The sequence below is a fragment of the Lepisma saccharinum genome, chromosome 4, assembly GCF_977018435.1.
Source record: "Lepisma saccharinum chromosome 4, izLepSacc3.1, whole genome shotgun sequence".
Taxonomy (NCBI): domain Eukaryota; kingdom Metazoa; phylum Arthropoda; class Insecta; order Zygentoma; family Lepismatidae; genus Lepisma; species Lepisma saccharinum.
This window is the reverse complement of record NC_139232.1, coordinates 115,592,847-115,608,701: the sequence shown is the minus strand read 5'-3', so window position 1 is coordinate 115,608,701 and position 15,855 is coordinate 115,592,847. Positions and strand designations below refer to the sequence as shown.

Below are 15,855 nucleotides of genomic sequence, written 5' to 3'. Positions count from 1 at the left end.
TGGACTGCGTGGAAGTGAGGTTGACTTTTGGGCGAGTAAGTGGAAGGTCACCCCTTACACCCCAAACTCGTTACGGTATTGAAATAAATGTCATAAAGCCCTTAACATGAACTGCTTTTTTTACCTTCACCTCAATATTGTAGTAAGCTGTTTAGTAATATACGGAAAGAAAATATGAGCAAAACTGTATTTGGGGGGGGGGGGGGCACACACGGATGCATTTTGTAAGTCCACTTTTTTAACTTTTTACAGGAATGCAATTTGTAGTTTGAAAACGCTACAGAATGAAGCAGAAAAACATTTTATCGATGCTGATTTATGCGAGACTATGAATGTTTTGCCTAAAATTAGGCATGTGAAAGTGATGTATTACACCACTCATACAATAGCATGTATCAAAATCTCAATTTTCGCCAACAGTGGAATTTGATTGGTTTCTCCCTGTACCACTCGTGTATTTCTATTCACTAGGATGATGTTTCCAGTCAGACTATTATCAAAGTTTTTCGAGAGATTCAAATCTCAACACAAAGCAGTGGCAGTAGTCCCACGCCACCCACAAACTGGGATAGAGGAAATGAGGCATAGCATCCAAAATGGCATGTTCCATTGTCCTGTTGAAAGTACAGGGGCCAAGTAACGTGCAGAAAGACTGAGATTTCCCCTCACACAAGCAAGCAAGGAACAGATAATACTTGATAAGTAATTTGTTTATTTCTATCTCTCTCTCTCATTGTCATGTTATGTTATGTTAACATTATGTAACTATGTAACTATTATAGTTATAATAACTTAACTTTAATAATTATCTATGCAATAACATTAGTAATTATCTAAATCCTGAAATGAGTGGTGATTGCACAACTTTGCCACTTAAGTAGCAGCCACAACAGCTTGTTGATATCTGTTTCCTTATCAGCTGTTTATCGAGTTACTTTTGTTTTTAAGGTATGTCCCTTTTCAAATCATCCTCATTTTCATAGTCTTAACATCTGCATGACTTAAAAGTATCATCACTTATTAACTTCTGTTACTTTAAAGTTGACACTGATAGGACAATACAGGATGTTGTTCTTATTCACTCTCTTGTATGTGTTGAACCATTTTTCACACATTCACGCAAATTGCTTACAGGTAAAGTATACAACAAAATAATTATGTTCATATTTGTAATAATTTTTGGGGGGTTAAGAATAGTCCCTTGCATTCTCCTAGATTTATAGACACAGTATAATCTTGATACATACAACACAGAAATTGAAACAATCTGTTTCCAGTGTTCCATAAACTTCAAAACTTCCATCTTACGTGAAAAGTTCCTTTTGCGACCATTTTTAAATTTTGGTAAAATATTAATAATGGATATTTTTTCACCAGAATAGTTAAACATCACTGCCTTACACTTAAAAAAAAACTTACATTAAAAAAAGCTTATAAAATGTTTCTGCATTGTAAGCTCTTTAACCATGGTCCCTGGTAAACATATAATCCAAGTTCTACTGCACAATCGGTGGAATTTGCTTCGAAAGCCATTGCTACTGAGTACATTGGAATATTACTGTAAACACTTATACAAGTTTACATATGTATGTATATGCTTTATCAGGCAGGTGTAAAAATTTTGCCTAAGCTGTAAAGCAGAACATGTAGACCTGTCTTTGAAGCTACATGTTAACAACTTTAAAAAACTATATTACTTCTATTGAGATGCAATACTTGACATCAAGGTATAGTTGCAGGATACATAAATAGTTTGTATGCTGTAGAATTGTTACTCAAAAACACTGGCTAAGGTACAGGATGGGCTATTGCCTATGACTTTATGTGAAAACTGTAACGTGTACACTATTTAAGTGGACTTATACTATTTTATATATTTCCATAATTTTAAAAAAAAAAATTCATTACCTACTTGCATTGCATCTGTATTAATAATTTGCAAGCCTTAACTAGCAGGCTACTAGAGAAGTCAGGTACTGCATATCATTGCAATACTTCAGTGAGTTCAAATTGATTGAATTAGAACTTACAAACAATAAGTTCCATTTCATTTAGAGTAATTCTATTAGCATTTAGTGCATGTGTGTGGTATCAACAACATAAATTGAACTTCTTACAGAACAGAGCAGATAATTTCTACACTGCAGCTGTAGTTGAATATTCACCATTTGGTAACCTGGAGGTGGACTCTCCACAGAAAATTATATCAGAGAACTTGGCAAATTACAATGGATTTATCAAAGAAGCATCAACCCAGGTATGTTTCCTTCGAGCAATACTATTAACATTAAATATACATATTTCAATTTCACTTTTCTATGCATGGAATACCAGTCACCTCTCACTCACTCAATATCTATCTCTCTCTCTCTCTCTCTCTCTCTCTCACACACACACACACACACACACAGACAGAGAGAGAGAGAGAGTGAGTGAGTGAGAGAGAGAGAGAGTGAGTGAGAGGGAGAGAGTGAGTGAGAGAGAGAGAGTGAGTGAGTGAGTGAGAGAGAGAGAGTGAGTGAGAGTGAGTGTGTCTGTGTGTGTGTGTGTGTGTGTGTGTGTGTGTGTGTGTGTGTGTGTGTGTGTGTGTGTGTGTGTGTGTGTGTGTGTGTGTGTGTGTGTGTGTGTGTGTGTGTGTGTGTGTGAGTTCGCAAATCCGTTGTTCCGAGGTGCCCCATGAGATTAAACACCAACGTTCCGAGGTAAAAAATTTAACCGAGGTAAAAATGACGGTACCTCGGAAAGCTCTCCCAATTTTTTGGACTCTACGACCTGTAAATAGCCCAGAAAATTGTTTCCAGCGAAAAGTTATTTTTACCTCGGATATGCTACACACAAACCACGATACACAAACTTGAGGGTCGGGACGGGGGGGTATGTGGCGCTAGTGTAGCTTTTTTTGACAATTTCGCGATACACAAATGACGGTTATGGTCGTTAGAATTCGTTGCAGATGGCGGGCTCCCATACACAGCGTCAGATGCACTTACTTTCCGAGGTTCGTGCGCATGCGTGTACGGTCGACAAGGACGGAAGGAGAGGGAAATCAGCTAACGGTCCCCAACCACGTGTCTTAGCTTCTAGTTCCAGCTGCAAGAGGGCAGACTCGTCGACAAACCACGGCAGGCATAGCCAGGGGGTTAAAGAGAAACACAGAGCAATGATAGGTGCTGTCGACTGATACACTGGCGGATTTAGCGGGATATAGGGGCACATAACAATGACTGAGTATTATGAAGAATGATAATATCAATAACGAAAAAATACATTTTGTTAGCAACATTAAATTGAAAAATCGTATAAATGAAATATTAGTGATAGTGGTAAACGTTACGTCGTTGCCTTGTAATCAAGAGCTCCCAGATTCGATACCCGGGGTGGGTGGGAGGGCACATACTTGTTCGGATCCCAAATAAAAATGTAGGTTCAGTCCCGATTAACCTATCTTTGTATAAATGAACTTAACAACTCAAAAATCATTCACGGATAGTATGAAGAATGTTAATAGTATGGGGAAAATAAAACTATAATACATATTAAATATTACACATATTCATTCGTTCGAGCTAAATATTCCACATTTTTCAATGATAAGATTGTCTTTCTTCTCTTGGATAGGTACTAACATCCAAACTTGTCTCCCGATGTACTTTTCTTACCTGTGCCGTACGAGAAACTTACTTCCCTGTGTGGGGGGCGGGGTTCATAGGCCCACATATAATAATTTATTGATTTTTTTTACTGTTCTTTCTTCATTTTTTGGAAATTAAACACCACTTGCCGGACTCTCTGGGCGAGTGGTTAGCACATCGCGCTGCAAAGCCAAAGGTCCCGGGTTCGATTCCCGCTCGGGCTTGGTTGTTTGTGAATGTCCATTAATCAATTTCATCATTTCATCACTCATCCCCATCTTCGCAAATTAGCCAAGAGGTACAAAACGCGAAGGAAAATAAAATAAATGAAATCAGAAAAATCTTTGTCGTTATCACAGACCCAAACAGCACAGGTGACGTCACAGAAAGCACAGCGCGTCCCGTATAGCATAACTGTAGCGTTTAGGCTTTATTCACATCTGCGCTCAAGCAACACTCGGGTCATTCATTCTTCCCTAAAGCTCCGCTCACAGTCAGAGGGTATCCACACTAGCGGTCACGCTTCGCTCCGTCAAGATACGATCAACGCGTGTCTGGTGTTGGTTTCCTCCAGACAGAGTACACGGATTTTTCTGTATGAAAAGCCTGTCTATTGTGCTAACTACAATGATTAAGATATTTTCAACAACGGACTTGGCTGTTGCAGCACTGGCGTTAATTAGAAGAAATTGACAAAGAAGAAAAGTAATTGTGAAAGCGGGGATTCATTGACTTGGTTGATTTACTTCGTTTTTATGCCACTTTTGACTAATCTGGAGGATGAGAATGAATGGTAATACGATTAAATTGATGAAAGAACATCACAATGAACATCCATGCCCAGGCCGGGATTCGAACCTGGTGGCGTAGCACGCTCTGCTAACCACTCTGACAGGAGGTCGGTTATCATAAATATAATGTTATACTTTTGGTTAGAAATCGGCAAACGTTTATTTGCAAGTATAATGTGCAAAACTGTAAATGTCAGCAATGGTAACACTACTTTGTCGATCTAGGTTCGACATAAAAAATTTCGGGCTCATTGTTTCACATCGACATTGTTGACCATCTCTTTTATTAGAAAGTTTCCCACACAACACATGACAAATATACAGCAGGCTGTAAGCCTAGCTTCAAGGACCCGATTGTTACGCGCATCGTGTGGAACGTGGCTTTCCTCGACTTTTTTTAAAAAAAAAAAAAAAATAGGGAGTAATTTTGTATCGTTTTCCTTAAACGAAGAACAAGTTCGTTGTTAATCTTGATTCGGGGCCACTTATCAAAAATGATTTTTCCCTTGGCAGAGGTTCGACCAACCACCACCTTTCTTCCCTTTGCACACACAAAAATGACAACTTGGTTGTACGGGAAAATATGACCGCCAATAGGTTAGCTTCTTGACTTAAGGATTTTAATTGATGCAACGAGATGAAAAAATGTAGTTACAATTAGTGTTTACGGATCGTACTTGTGGTTAGTTCCCTATTTAACTTTCTTTCATTTGCTAATTGTAATTTGGTTGTTTCGGTCAGTTTTTTTTTCTTAAATTTATTTTAGTCAGGTTCTTGAAATCACATATTTGGACGAATGTTTTAATAACAGAACTGAGAGGAAAATATTGTGGGATTTTATTGCTCAATGGCCCCATCAATCAATTTCATAATTACTCGCCTTTTTTTTCAGTTGTTACAATAGGTCGTTGCCTTCTGACGGCTCATCTTCTCGCACAAAACTTGGTCACGTATTCTTTGCAACGGGGCTGAACCTATCAGACATTCACATCAATGACCGAGCTTCGCAAAGTCAAGCTCCTCCTCCTCACGCTCCGGTCAAATATTATTTCCACCCGATCGTGACCGGACCTCGAGCTGAGCGCGATTGAACGAACCTTGACCGGACCATGGGGGGAGGGTGATCCGAGCTTTACTGGAGAGATGTGAATGGTCAACATGTTCTGCGCCGATCAGTGTTCTGTTTTTTAGCCCATTCGTCAAACAACCGATTGGAAATTTTCGGCTGAAAATTAACGCCTTAGCCTCCAATACTATCATAATAATATAAATTATAATCTTATAACATGAAACAAACTCTTCAACAAAGTTTTAATTGTAGTTATAACAACCGACCTATTAAATTCTATTCTTCAACCAATATGAATGTTAAACGGATATTCTTACAGATCACTTTAAACGCCAGTTAAAATATGTTTATATTTTCAATCAATGGTTGTCGTAATTTCCTGAGCGGAACGGTATGAAAAGATTAATTCCACCCACTTCTAAAGCATACTCTCTGTCTAAAGGTTGTAGTCTGTGAGCGAGTACGCTGATTGGTTGACTGCAGGAGCTCGCCACCGTATGCTCCGGGTTCGAGTCCCGTCAGCCTAGACGTTTTTTTTTGTTTTTTTGTCTCTTCATCCATACAACATAATCAGCATTCATCGTCGCGATAAGCCAAAAGTGGCAAAAAAGTGACGTAAAATAATTATAATATACAAATGACTTTTAAAGAACACTGGCCTGGCAGACGACAACGTTTGGTGCTATCCATAAACTGCATGAACCTCGCCGTCCATCACCCCCCCCCCTTCCCTTCCCCCTTTGAACTGGGGTTCATTTCGTAGGGCTTATAACTGCACAAATAAGTTTCAGCGGTGGCCAATGACATAGCAGCAACTTCCACAACTTTCTTTCAAATAAAGTATATACATTTCCTAAAATAACACGTCCGACAGGTTTAAAAGTTTAATGATGTGTAAAGGGTGTGTCGAATTTTGTTGTTCTCTTTGTTCTCCCTCCACCTACGGTATGAATGCACAAATATTACTCAATATTCACTGGCAACTTCTCTAACTGAATGCAATGTATTCGCTATATGCTACACGTTTAATAATAATATTAATAATAATAATAATAATAATAATCAATACATGTTAACTGAATCAAGTGTTTTTGATATTACGTGCTTTCGATCCCCTAGAATCTTAGAAAGCGATGTTTGTGTCTGAGAAGAGACCTTTGCCCCACCCTGGAAGTGGACGCTACTAAACTATTTGGCGCAACTTGCCTAGGAAAGCCAAGTCTTCTCAAGCAGTTTTTCATTGAATGACACGATGTCAGTGTATCGAGTCCCATTAAATTTCAAAGAAATGCAGAACGAAACGATCGCGTACCAAAATTAATAAATAAGCACAAGAAGAATAATCACGAAAAGTTTAAACACGAACGCTTTAAGCGCAAATGGAAAGAATTAAGCGCAAACGAAGTAAAGGTGCAGCTTTTCCCGTGCATTGCGCCATGACTGAAGGCATATATGTCATGGTAGTGTGGCCGGGTTCGATACCCGGTGGAGGTACATAGTGGTTCGTATCCCACTTTAAACTGTAGGCCCAGTCCCAAATAGCCTGTCCCAAATAGCCTTACTGTTAGTCTTAAAACACTAACTCAATCAATCAATCAATCATGTAATTGTGGAGTTATATGGCTTATGATAATCTAACCTGATTTCTATGTTGTCTCTGCCAGAAAAATGTACGCAATTTTAGGAATACAGGTGACTTTGGACACACTGTCGTGCATGAAGACTCCATTCCGAGACCGAAAGTGAAAGAAAACAATAATAATAATAACGATAAATTGAATTCTTCCCGTTTCTCCAAGATCCAACCTATTTTATTGAATAGTTCTGAACTTTGCGTACGTGTTATAAGCGTCCATATTTATAGTATTAATTTAAATTATGAAACTAATTAGTATGTTTACACCTGCTATTTATATATCAAGTTAGCACTTTGCTGAAAGAGTTAAAAGGTGCTTGTACTTAAAATGTGATAAGGAGACAAAGAACAGGCGATTCATTTACAAGGCCATTTAGGGACCTGCAGAATGTTTTAGTTGTTCGGTTCTTCACACGTGGCAGGCCGCGTGGGATGAGATAAGGGGAAACAAGCTGCGAGCTATCAAGCCCATCGCTGCTTCCTCGTTTCGTCCCTAGCGGCGAGAAGAAGTAATATTAAAGCGGCTCCGAATCGGACACAGTCGTCTAACACATCGACGTTTGCTGCAAGAACTGGGCTCTCTTTTGTGCCGTACTTGCAACGTTGTTTTAAGCGTTCGACACATTCTTCTCGAATGTGCCGATTTTAGTCACATCAGACAGGGATTTAACCTCCCTAAGGATTTGTCATCCTCTTTGGGTGACAATGTCAATGTTTTAGACAATTTTTTTTAAAAAAAAAATTGAGAAGAGCAGGTCTGTTCCACTGCTTCTGTGGTAGTTTTTAAATATCCTTACCTTTCTCATGTGTTGTGTTTGTTTAATGCAGGTTCATTTACAACCTGTATTTTTAACCTTTCTTGAGGGGCTTTTTACACTCCTTTTTTTTATCTTTTTTTTTAAAATTGAAGTAAGGGTTTTAGATAAGGGAATCTTCCCCGCATTCATTGAAGGGTGCAAAATGGCCTGATGTGCCGACGCACCCAAAAATTTTGATTGAAGCAATCAATACAAGGTGTTAACATGTGCTGTTCCTGAACAGCGATATGTCTTTATATCTAATCATCACGATCTCTCGCACAAACGCTGCGTCATAAAGGAAACAATAAAGAAAGAATCCGGCGCACTACTGTCCGATTAAAAATTATGACTACTCGAGTTTTCACTACAATTAGAAATTTACCATTAGACCTACAGAAATACGAGTTACATCAAATTTAACTTAATGAATTCTGGGGTAAGCTACAGTAACTAACGGTTTTTTTTTCGAGTATGTATTAGATTTCTTATCGTCGTGAGAACAAAAAAAAAGTGCAGCTTTTTGTGTTTTCAAAACAACCGCTCTCTTTGAGATTAACTAAATAAAAACTTATGGTCGAATTGTGATGGTCCACATTAACGCTCGAATAAGCTAAATGTTGGTGTAAATCGTTTTTATGTAGGTACACTGCAACAGCCCATTGAGATACCGGGCCTACCTACCGACTACCGTCCTCACTCCCACCTGCCAAGGAGGGAGTTCATTCAACCAATTTCCTCACGATGTTGAGTGGCCACCGGTCCCATACACTGGCCGAAATCTCAGAGGAAAGTTGCCACGCTTCCCCAGGAGACTCGAACCTTAGTGCATCCCGTAGCCGGACCCCAAAGCATCAATCACACCTTAGACCGCACTGCGACGGTGCAGGACTATGTAGGTCTACTGGTTAATTTTTAATGGGAATCCAAACATTATTATCCATAAAGTTTAATCCGACTTGAGACAATCATTTGCTTTCAGGCCACATGCCCAGAAATATTACCAACACAGAGAAAACAGCAATGGCATAATTTCCCTCCTTTCCGTACTTTGTTCCTTCATCATTCTATCACTCCATCATTCCACCTCATTGTTTCGATTAACCCGCGAAATACACCAGCGACATAAAATAACCAAAATATAAATATTTATGTATGAAACATTTTAATTAAATAGGTCGTGAACCAAATTGTCAACCAAAGACTGAGCCCAAGAGCATAGATGTCTGCGCAAATCTCAGACATCTGTGCAAACAATTTGTGCGTGTGGACGCTCCCCTCAGTCTTTTGTGCACCTGTCGCTCAGTTCTCATTCTACCCTAGTGTCGAAACACTATTAGCGGAGGTCGAGAATTTGTTTTCTTTTTTCCCCTGATAAATTAGACCTTTACGACGAAGACCAATCTTCGTCAGTGTTCACGCGAGTATTTAGCTGAGTTCATTGAACTCTACAAGAGCTTTCCGTGTTTGTGGCAGGTAAAATCAAAGGACTACAGTGACCGTGACAAGAATCAGGCCTATGACGGCTTATTACAAGAATACAAGTAGATTGACGCTGCAACAAACAGAGACACAGAAGTAAGAAAAAACAATTCTATGAGGAGAGTTTATCGTAAAGAATTGGTCAAGGTGAACAAATCAATTTGTTCTGGTGCTGGAGATAACGTTGGTTATAAGCCAATGTTATGGTATTTTCATTTATTTAGATTTTTGACCAATCAGGAAACTTTGAGGGAGTCTACGAATTCCATGGATGACGAGTCTGCTATATTGATTAGGTGTTTTAAGTCCACGTTGTGCACAGTAAGGCTAATCGGGATTGGACATACAGTTTAAAGTGGGATCAGAAACACTATGTGCCTCCACCGGGTATCGAACCCGGGACCCCTTGATTACAAGACGCTACCACTGCGCCATCGGGGAGGCCTTGAATTGATTCAAGCGATGAGGTACACTCAAGTCTTTCATTTCGTAGTGGTAAATCTGTCGCCATATAATCCAGGGGACTTGAGTTCAGTCTCCGTAGGATTACATTAAACTGTGGTTGGAATTCCAATTATAGGTCCAGAGTGGATTAGCCTATCTTCGTGTCCGAGGCGGAGTGGGTATCACACTGTACTTCGACGCCAAAGGTCCCGGGTTCGAGTCCCGAACTGATCATATGTGTTTGTGAGTGTCCATTCATCAATTTCATCATGTCATCTCTCATCCCCATCTTCGCAGTTAGCCAAAAGTAGCGTAAAAGTGTAGTAAAATAAACCAAACCACAAATGATAACATGATGGTACTTTTTCAACCTCACAGGAAGTGTACTTTAATATTACCTTACCCTATCTCTATGGCAATACTCTCAGCAAAATATACCAGAAAGACAGAAGTCTCAGGTTCGAACCATGGTCATGTGCGTATGTATCACTTTGTTCGTCCAATCATCATTAAATCTTTCATCATCCATTCTCATCATCGCAATTAATCCAAGAGGTAAAAGAGCGGCATAAAATAATGAAAATATAAGTATCGTGTACATTGTTGTTGATTTCTTACTTATAATAGAAGCATTTTTAAGCAAACTGAATTATAAATAACTTTCTCATTAGAGAACCGTCAAAAAAGGCTATTATGTTAACTTTTGATTTTTGAACATTGGAAAGTATTCCAACTAAGAGGGGCCTCCCCCGTGCCGCAATGGTGAAATTGTTTTTCTCATACAAGTGCTTTGTTTCGTGATATGTGGGGTTACTAATTCCAGTAAATGATTGTATGTTTCAATATCCATTCGTAAGTAATTTCGCCAGTCATCAGGCTCACCACGTTAGAAAAAAATGCAAATTGCGAAAATGGACCACAGTAGCACTTCCTACATGATGGACTGCACGGAACTGAGTAGGTAAAAGACGTAGGGTGTATAAGACGTAGGGTGTGGACCGGCCTTAAGCGGCTGTAGGGGAGGTAATCTTGAGTTATCTAGGGGAGGCAGAAAATGACTCGTCTGACCACTCCCTTCCCGAAGCACAAAGGGTTCCTATATAAAATGTAAAAAGGTAAAGTGTTCCCCTGTGCTTAGCACCATGCCGGGGGTAATGCCCCACACTTTCTTGATCCGGTCTCGTGAGTGGGGGTGTGATCAGCATCACGCCCCTGACCGCATTTACCCCCCCAGGGTTTCCCCCAGGTACCCATGTTATTCGACGCTGGGTGGGCGCCGGGGCCGCTTCCAACGTTAGAAAAGTACCCGTATTTGAACCGGCCGGGGATCGAACCCGGGACCTTTAGCATGGTAATCAGACGCGTTACCGACTTTTTTTTTTTTTTTTTTTTTTTTTTTTTTTAAAGGAAAGCCCCTAAGCGGAAGCTTTCCCCATCACACTTCATTCACTCATATCATTTACATTTATATTTCAGGACTTTTCATGACAGACAATCACAAATACCCATGCCTTACCCGGGACTCGAACCCAGAACCCCTGGCGACTGAGCTACCGCAGCCACTCCTATATAAAATGAGTAGGCATAATTAATAATAGTCGTTAAGTTAATACTGGCTATGATTTGATTAGGATGATTACACATATCTTTCAGATATCTGTATTTAAACTGACTCGCAAAATCGGTTTAGCATGATTATTCTTTGGCATCTGTTGAACAACGAAAACTGGGAACATTCAAAATTGTTCGACCATTTCTTACATTAATAAAACGCAAATGCGCGTAGGCGTGGAACTAAACGTACTTCCAATCACACGTGCATGTGCTTTAACTTTGTTTCTGGCGTGCTATAATACAAGGAAACCCAATAAAATACATCTACTTTCTGCGTTTTCCGTACCTTGTGGGGGGTGATGCATCTACTCTCCCCTCCCCCGCAGCTAACGGCGCCAGCAATCTTCCAACCTCTGCATTGAGCACTTGTAGCCAACAAGAAGGAAAGACGAGGTGGCAACAACCGAAGAGGGAATGATATTTGAAAGTGAAAACAAGCACGAATGCAGAAGCAGTGCCCTCGAAAAAATATATATACTTAATGAAATCCACTTCAGAGCAAGAGCTAGGGATGGATGATATCCGAAATTTGATATTGCGATATATCGTCAAGAAAATTTCGTCACAGACGACACAATACGATATTTTCTCCCTATCGTGATATCGGCGATATATATCGCCAAATTTCGTGACGATATACCGTGTAGTTGATATCGCCTGGACGATATAGTTTCAATATCGCGATATAACGTCCAGACGGTATATCGCCCAACACTAGTAAGAGCTAGTAACCAAGTAAAATTGGAAGTTTAATTCGAAAATAATCGAAAGAAGGCAAGAAGAGGAAATTAAAAATTACAAACAGATTTCATAAGGGATTCTGTGGTTCGAATGTAAGCCAATATAGGGTGGTGGGCACTGGATAAAATGCTAACAGCCCGACTATTTCTTAAAAGTTCTTGAAAGAAATAGGCCGGAGGAAACAGGCTGTCCCTTTGCCTGGTTGCAGGTGCGAAAGAACCAACGCTGAAGAAAGAAAACATGCAGTTTCTGGTTCCGCCCTTGTTTGAAATCTTCATTGCCGAAGTTGAAACTAAAATATTATCGAAAGGAAAGTACTGACACTTTCATGTTTTGAAACATAAAAATAAACAATGCATATTTTGCACTTTTTTTAGCGTACTGAACCGTGCTCTTGGTTATTTGTTTGTTTGACACCTGCCAAAATACTTCATCGCAACCAAAGCAGTGGCTCAAAGGCCACGACAGTAGAAATTCATGTTCCAACGAACGTCAGTGGCTTAACCGTTATCTGTTTCACGGCGCCTGGAGTTGTCTCGCTGAGAGCTCGAGTTTCGGTTTCGCTTGTAAGTGAGTGAACACTTATATACACCAGCAACAGTGGCGTGTGCATGGGGGCAATTAGTTGGGAATACAGTACTCCCAATATGATTCAAGTTCGCTATATTATTAACTTCAACTGCAAATAAAGATGGCGAAAAAGTGTGAATGTTTTCTGCTATCGCAATTCTCCCCAATGGCGTAGTGGTAACGGTATCACATTTAATGGTGCGGTTAGGCGTTTGATCACCATTAGAACTTCAGCGGCTGTTTCCATTGGATGATATTCAGCCAACAACTTCCCCGACAATTGTTTGCGCGAAATCACACCCATTGCAATGATTACGGCAAACGTTTCGGAGCGTGTTGCAAACACTTTATAGACATTGCACCTTCAGTGATTGTGGCAGTGATTGAAGGTGCAAATATAACGATTATATTCTAAATGTAGTCCTGCATTTTGTTTAGTCTTTTAACAATGACAAGACTATCTATTAGACTAGATAAAACGATGTGTAGGGCCTCCCACATCCCTAAATCGCTGCTAATTTGGAGGTGCTGTGATGTGAACAAGAAAAAGCATTGATTCAATATTAACATATTATTTTGAGGTTTAGAGAATAATAAAATATGACGTGTGTAACACTCGTGAAATAATTCGTTCCCTATTTATTATGATGATAATTTTGCAATTATTTGCAACAAAAGAGGAAATTATTCATTAAAAAATTGCTTCTTGAATTTTAATGTTAAAAAGTATCAATATCTCTTCATGTCATTGATTGGGAATGATCTATCAAAAGCGCGGATTTTCATAAATGACTAGCATGTGAGTCAATATGTGAAAACAACCGTCTCCTCGAATTAATAGCACGGAGTTAGTGTAGAAACTAGAGCCCCTGGTAGCAACAGATTTTTCATTTATCCTTTAGGAAAGTTCAAGTTGCTGCTTGTCATATAGTACATGCATGCGAAATATTGAGGACAGAGTGCTGAAAACAATTCTCCTGTCTTTCTTTGTTGCCACTAGCATTTCTAGTTTTAGATGAGAGTATTTACCTTTTGAACGAGTTTCCCCCCCTTCCCTTGAAGCAACAATGCGGCGAATTCAGCAGTCTTTCAACAACCACCCCTTCGCCCTCTGTGATGTCTCCAACTTAAAATATATATTAGCTTCAAGTACATTAACTTGACATTTGTGTGAAACTGTAAAACAATTTACCAATTGATTTTAGGCGAGTTTAACCACAAATATTTAATTTTCGATAGTTATAACTGCGAAAGTCAGTTAACAAAGCAACACCTTTAATCCACAATCATGCAATTATAATTTCTTTTATTTTAACGGTTATCCCATTTTTCATATGTCCCTGCTCATTAACACTGTGTTACACATACATATATGTAAGTTGGGCGGCAGAAATACAACAACCGAAAGTATAGGGGGCATACGTACTATTCACCTTGAAACCACATCAAGTTGAGGTATTGATACCGATATGGTTGAATGCTCGGCGCAGACCTGAAGGCGCCAATGCAAGTCTTATTCATTTTGCCACTTATATCGTGTGCGTCTCGAGAATTACTCCCGCAAGCACAAAGTATTTCAGGTCGGCTCTGTGGCTGAATGGTTAGCGTAGCGTGCAACAAAACTCGGTGTCCTAGGTTCGCACCCTGGAAAACCTGTACATGAAATTCTTTTTGTTCCAACAATCTGTTTCATCAGTCATCCTAACCTTCATGTTATATGGGATATCTACGAGAGGAATCCTCAATTTGAGGAAGGCACAGCCATTTGCTGCTGTTATATAGAGATTAATTTGACTAATATTACTTCTCGCTTTTGTCTCTTTTGGTCAATCGCTAAGATTAGGATGGAATTGATGTGAGGGCAATAACAAGAATGTATGGGCAGTACGCAACAGACTGAATCTGAGTCTAGACGCGAAAGCACCGATTGTCTGCAAAATGTAGCCCATCCAGAGCGGGATATATAGAATTTGGACTATCCTCTATTTTGGGCACTGTAGACATTTTTATTAATAATTTGTTCTCATGGTACTTCATTTTCACTAACTGCATCATGCTCTGTACTAATAACACTTGTAAAGTTCAAAACATTGATACATCGGATTAAAAATTACTCATTAAACTTCGTTTTCCTTTGAAACAGCCACTTTCAATATATATTTCGCCAGACAACACAAATACCGCACACGCACTAAAGGAAAACGAATCAACACTACATTATGGTAGCCACACTGCACGCGAACCGGTAAACCGATAAACAATGATGTTGATTTTGGTCGCCAATATCCCCCTAATTGACTTTTATTTGTTGGCATTCAAAATGTTTACATTACTTTTTTCGAGGAACAATTACTTATATTCGAACAATAGAGTTGTACATACTGTTTGTATGATCTAGGTGACGTTTGTAAATAGGCCATGGTGAAAGAAATTATTTAATGTTAGATAGTCCTTCATTAACGAAATAAGCAAGTAAAAGGATTTGGCATGTTTCAATTTGCCGTGGTTTTCACTTCTGCCCCTTCAGCATCTCATTTTTGTCTGGCCCTTGGTTATAGCCTAGGATAGCCTAATGGCAACCCCCCTTCCTCCCTGAGTCCAGGACGTGGAAGAGATTTTGACATTTAGGCTCTTGCAGGAAAGCCATGCATTACACCCCGGTTCTGTTATCGTTATTTAAGGAACCCTCTCCATTTTATTTGCGGGCAGTATTCCCCACGCTTTCAGTGCCGTACTCACAAATGCAGTAAAGGGATGTGAACATAAGGGAGTTATAAAGGAGTCCCGGGTTCGAATCGCGGTGGAAGCACAAGTGGTTCGGATTCCACTTTAAACTGTAGGTCCAGTCCCGATTAGCCTTACTGTGCATAAAGTGGACTTCAAACAACAAATCAAATCATAAGGGGGTTATCAGATATTTCTTACCACTCCTAGAACATGCCATATTTTCCTAAATTTTATTTTTATTTTATTTTAAGGAAAGTTGAGCAAAAATAAGACTACCTAGCTCTAAAACTCCTTCTAAATACGCCACTGTTCTTAACTTTACAGCTGACATATCATAACACCCATCTATCAC

The 15,855-nt window shown here is 39.4% G+C and overlaps 1 protein-coding gene across 1 annotated transcript in view; it reads left to right on the top strand.

Annotated features, from left to right (window-relative positions):
- Window positions 1-989: 989 nt before the first annotated feature.
- LOC145987066 (vanin-like protein 1) overlaps window positions 990-15,855 on the top strand; it is a 50,182-nt gene continuing 35,316 nt past the window's right edge. Inside the window, exons 1-2 of the mRNA XM_083121522.1 lie at window positions 990-1,134; window positions 2,120-2,257. Coding sequence (XP_082977648.1) covers window positions 1,066-1,134; window positions 2,120-2,257 — 207 coding nt within the window. The 5' untranslated portion in view covers window positions 990-1,065. The remainder of the gene's footprint in view (window positions 1,135-2,119; window positions 2,258-15,855) is intronic.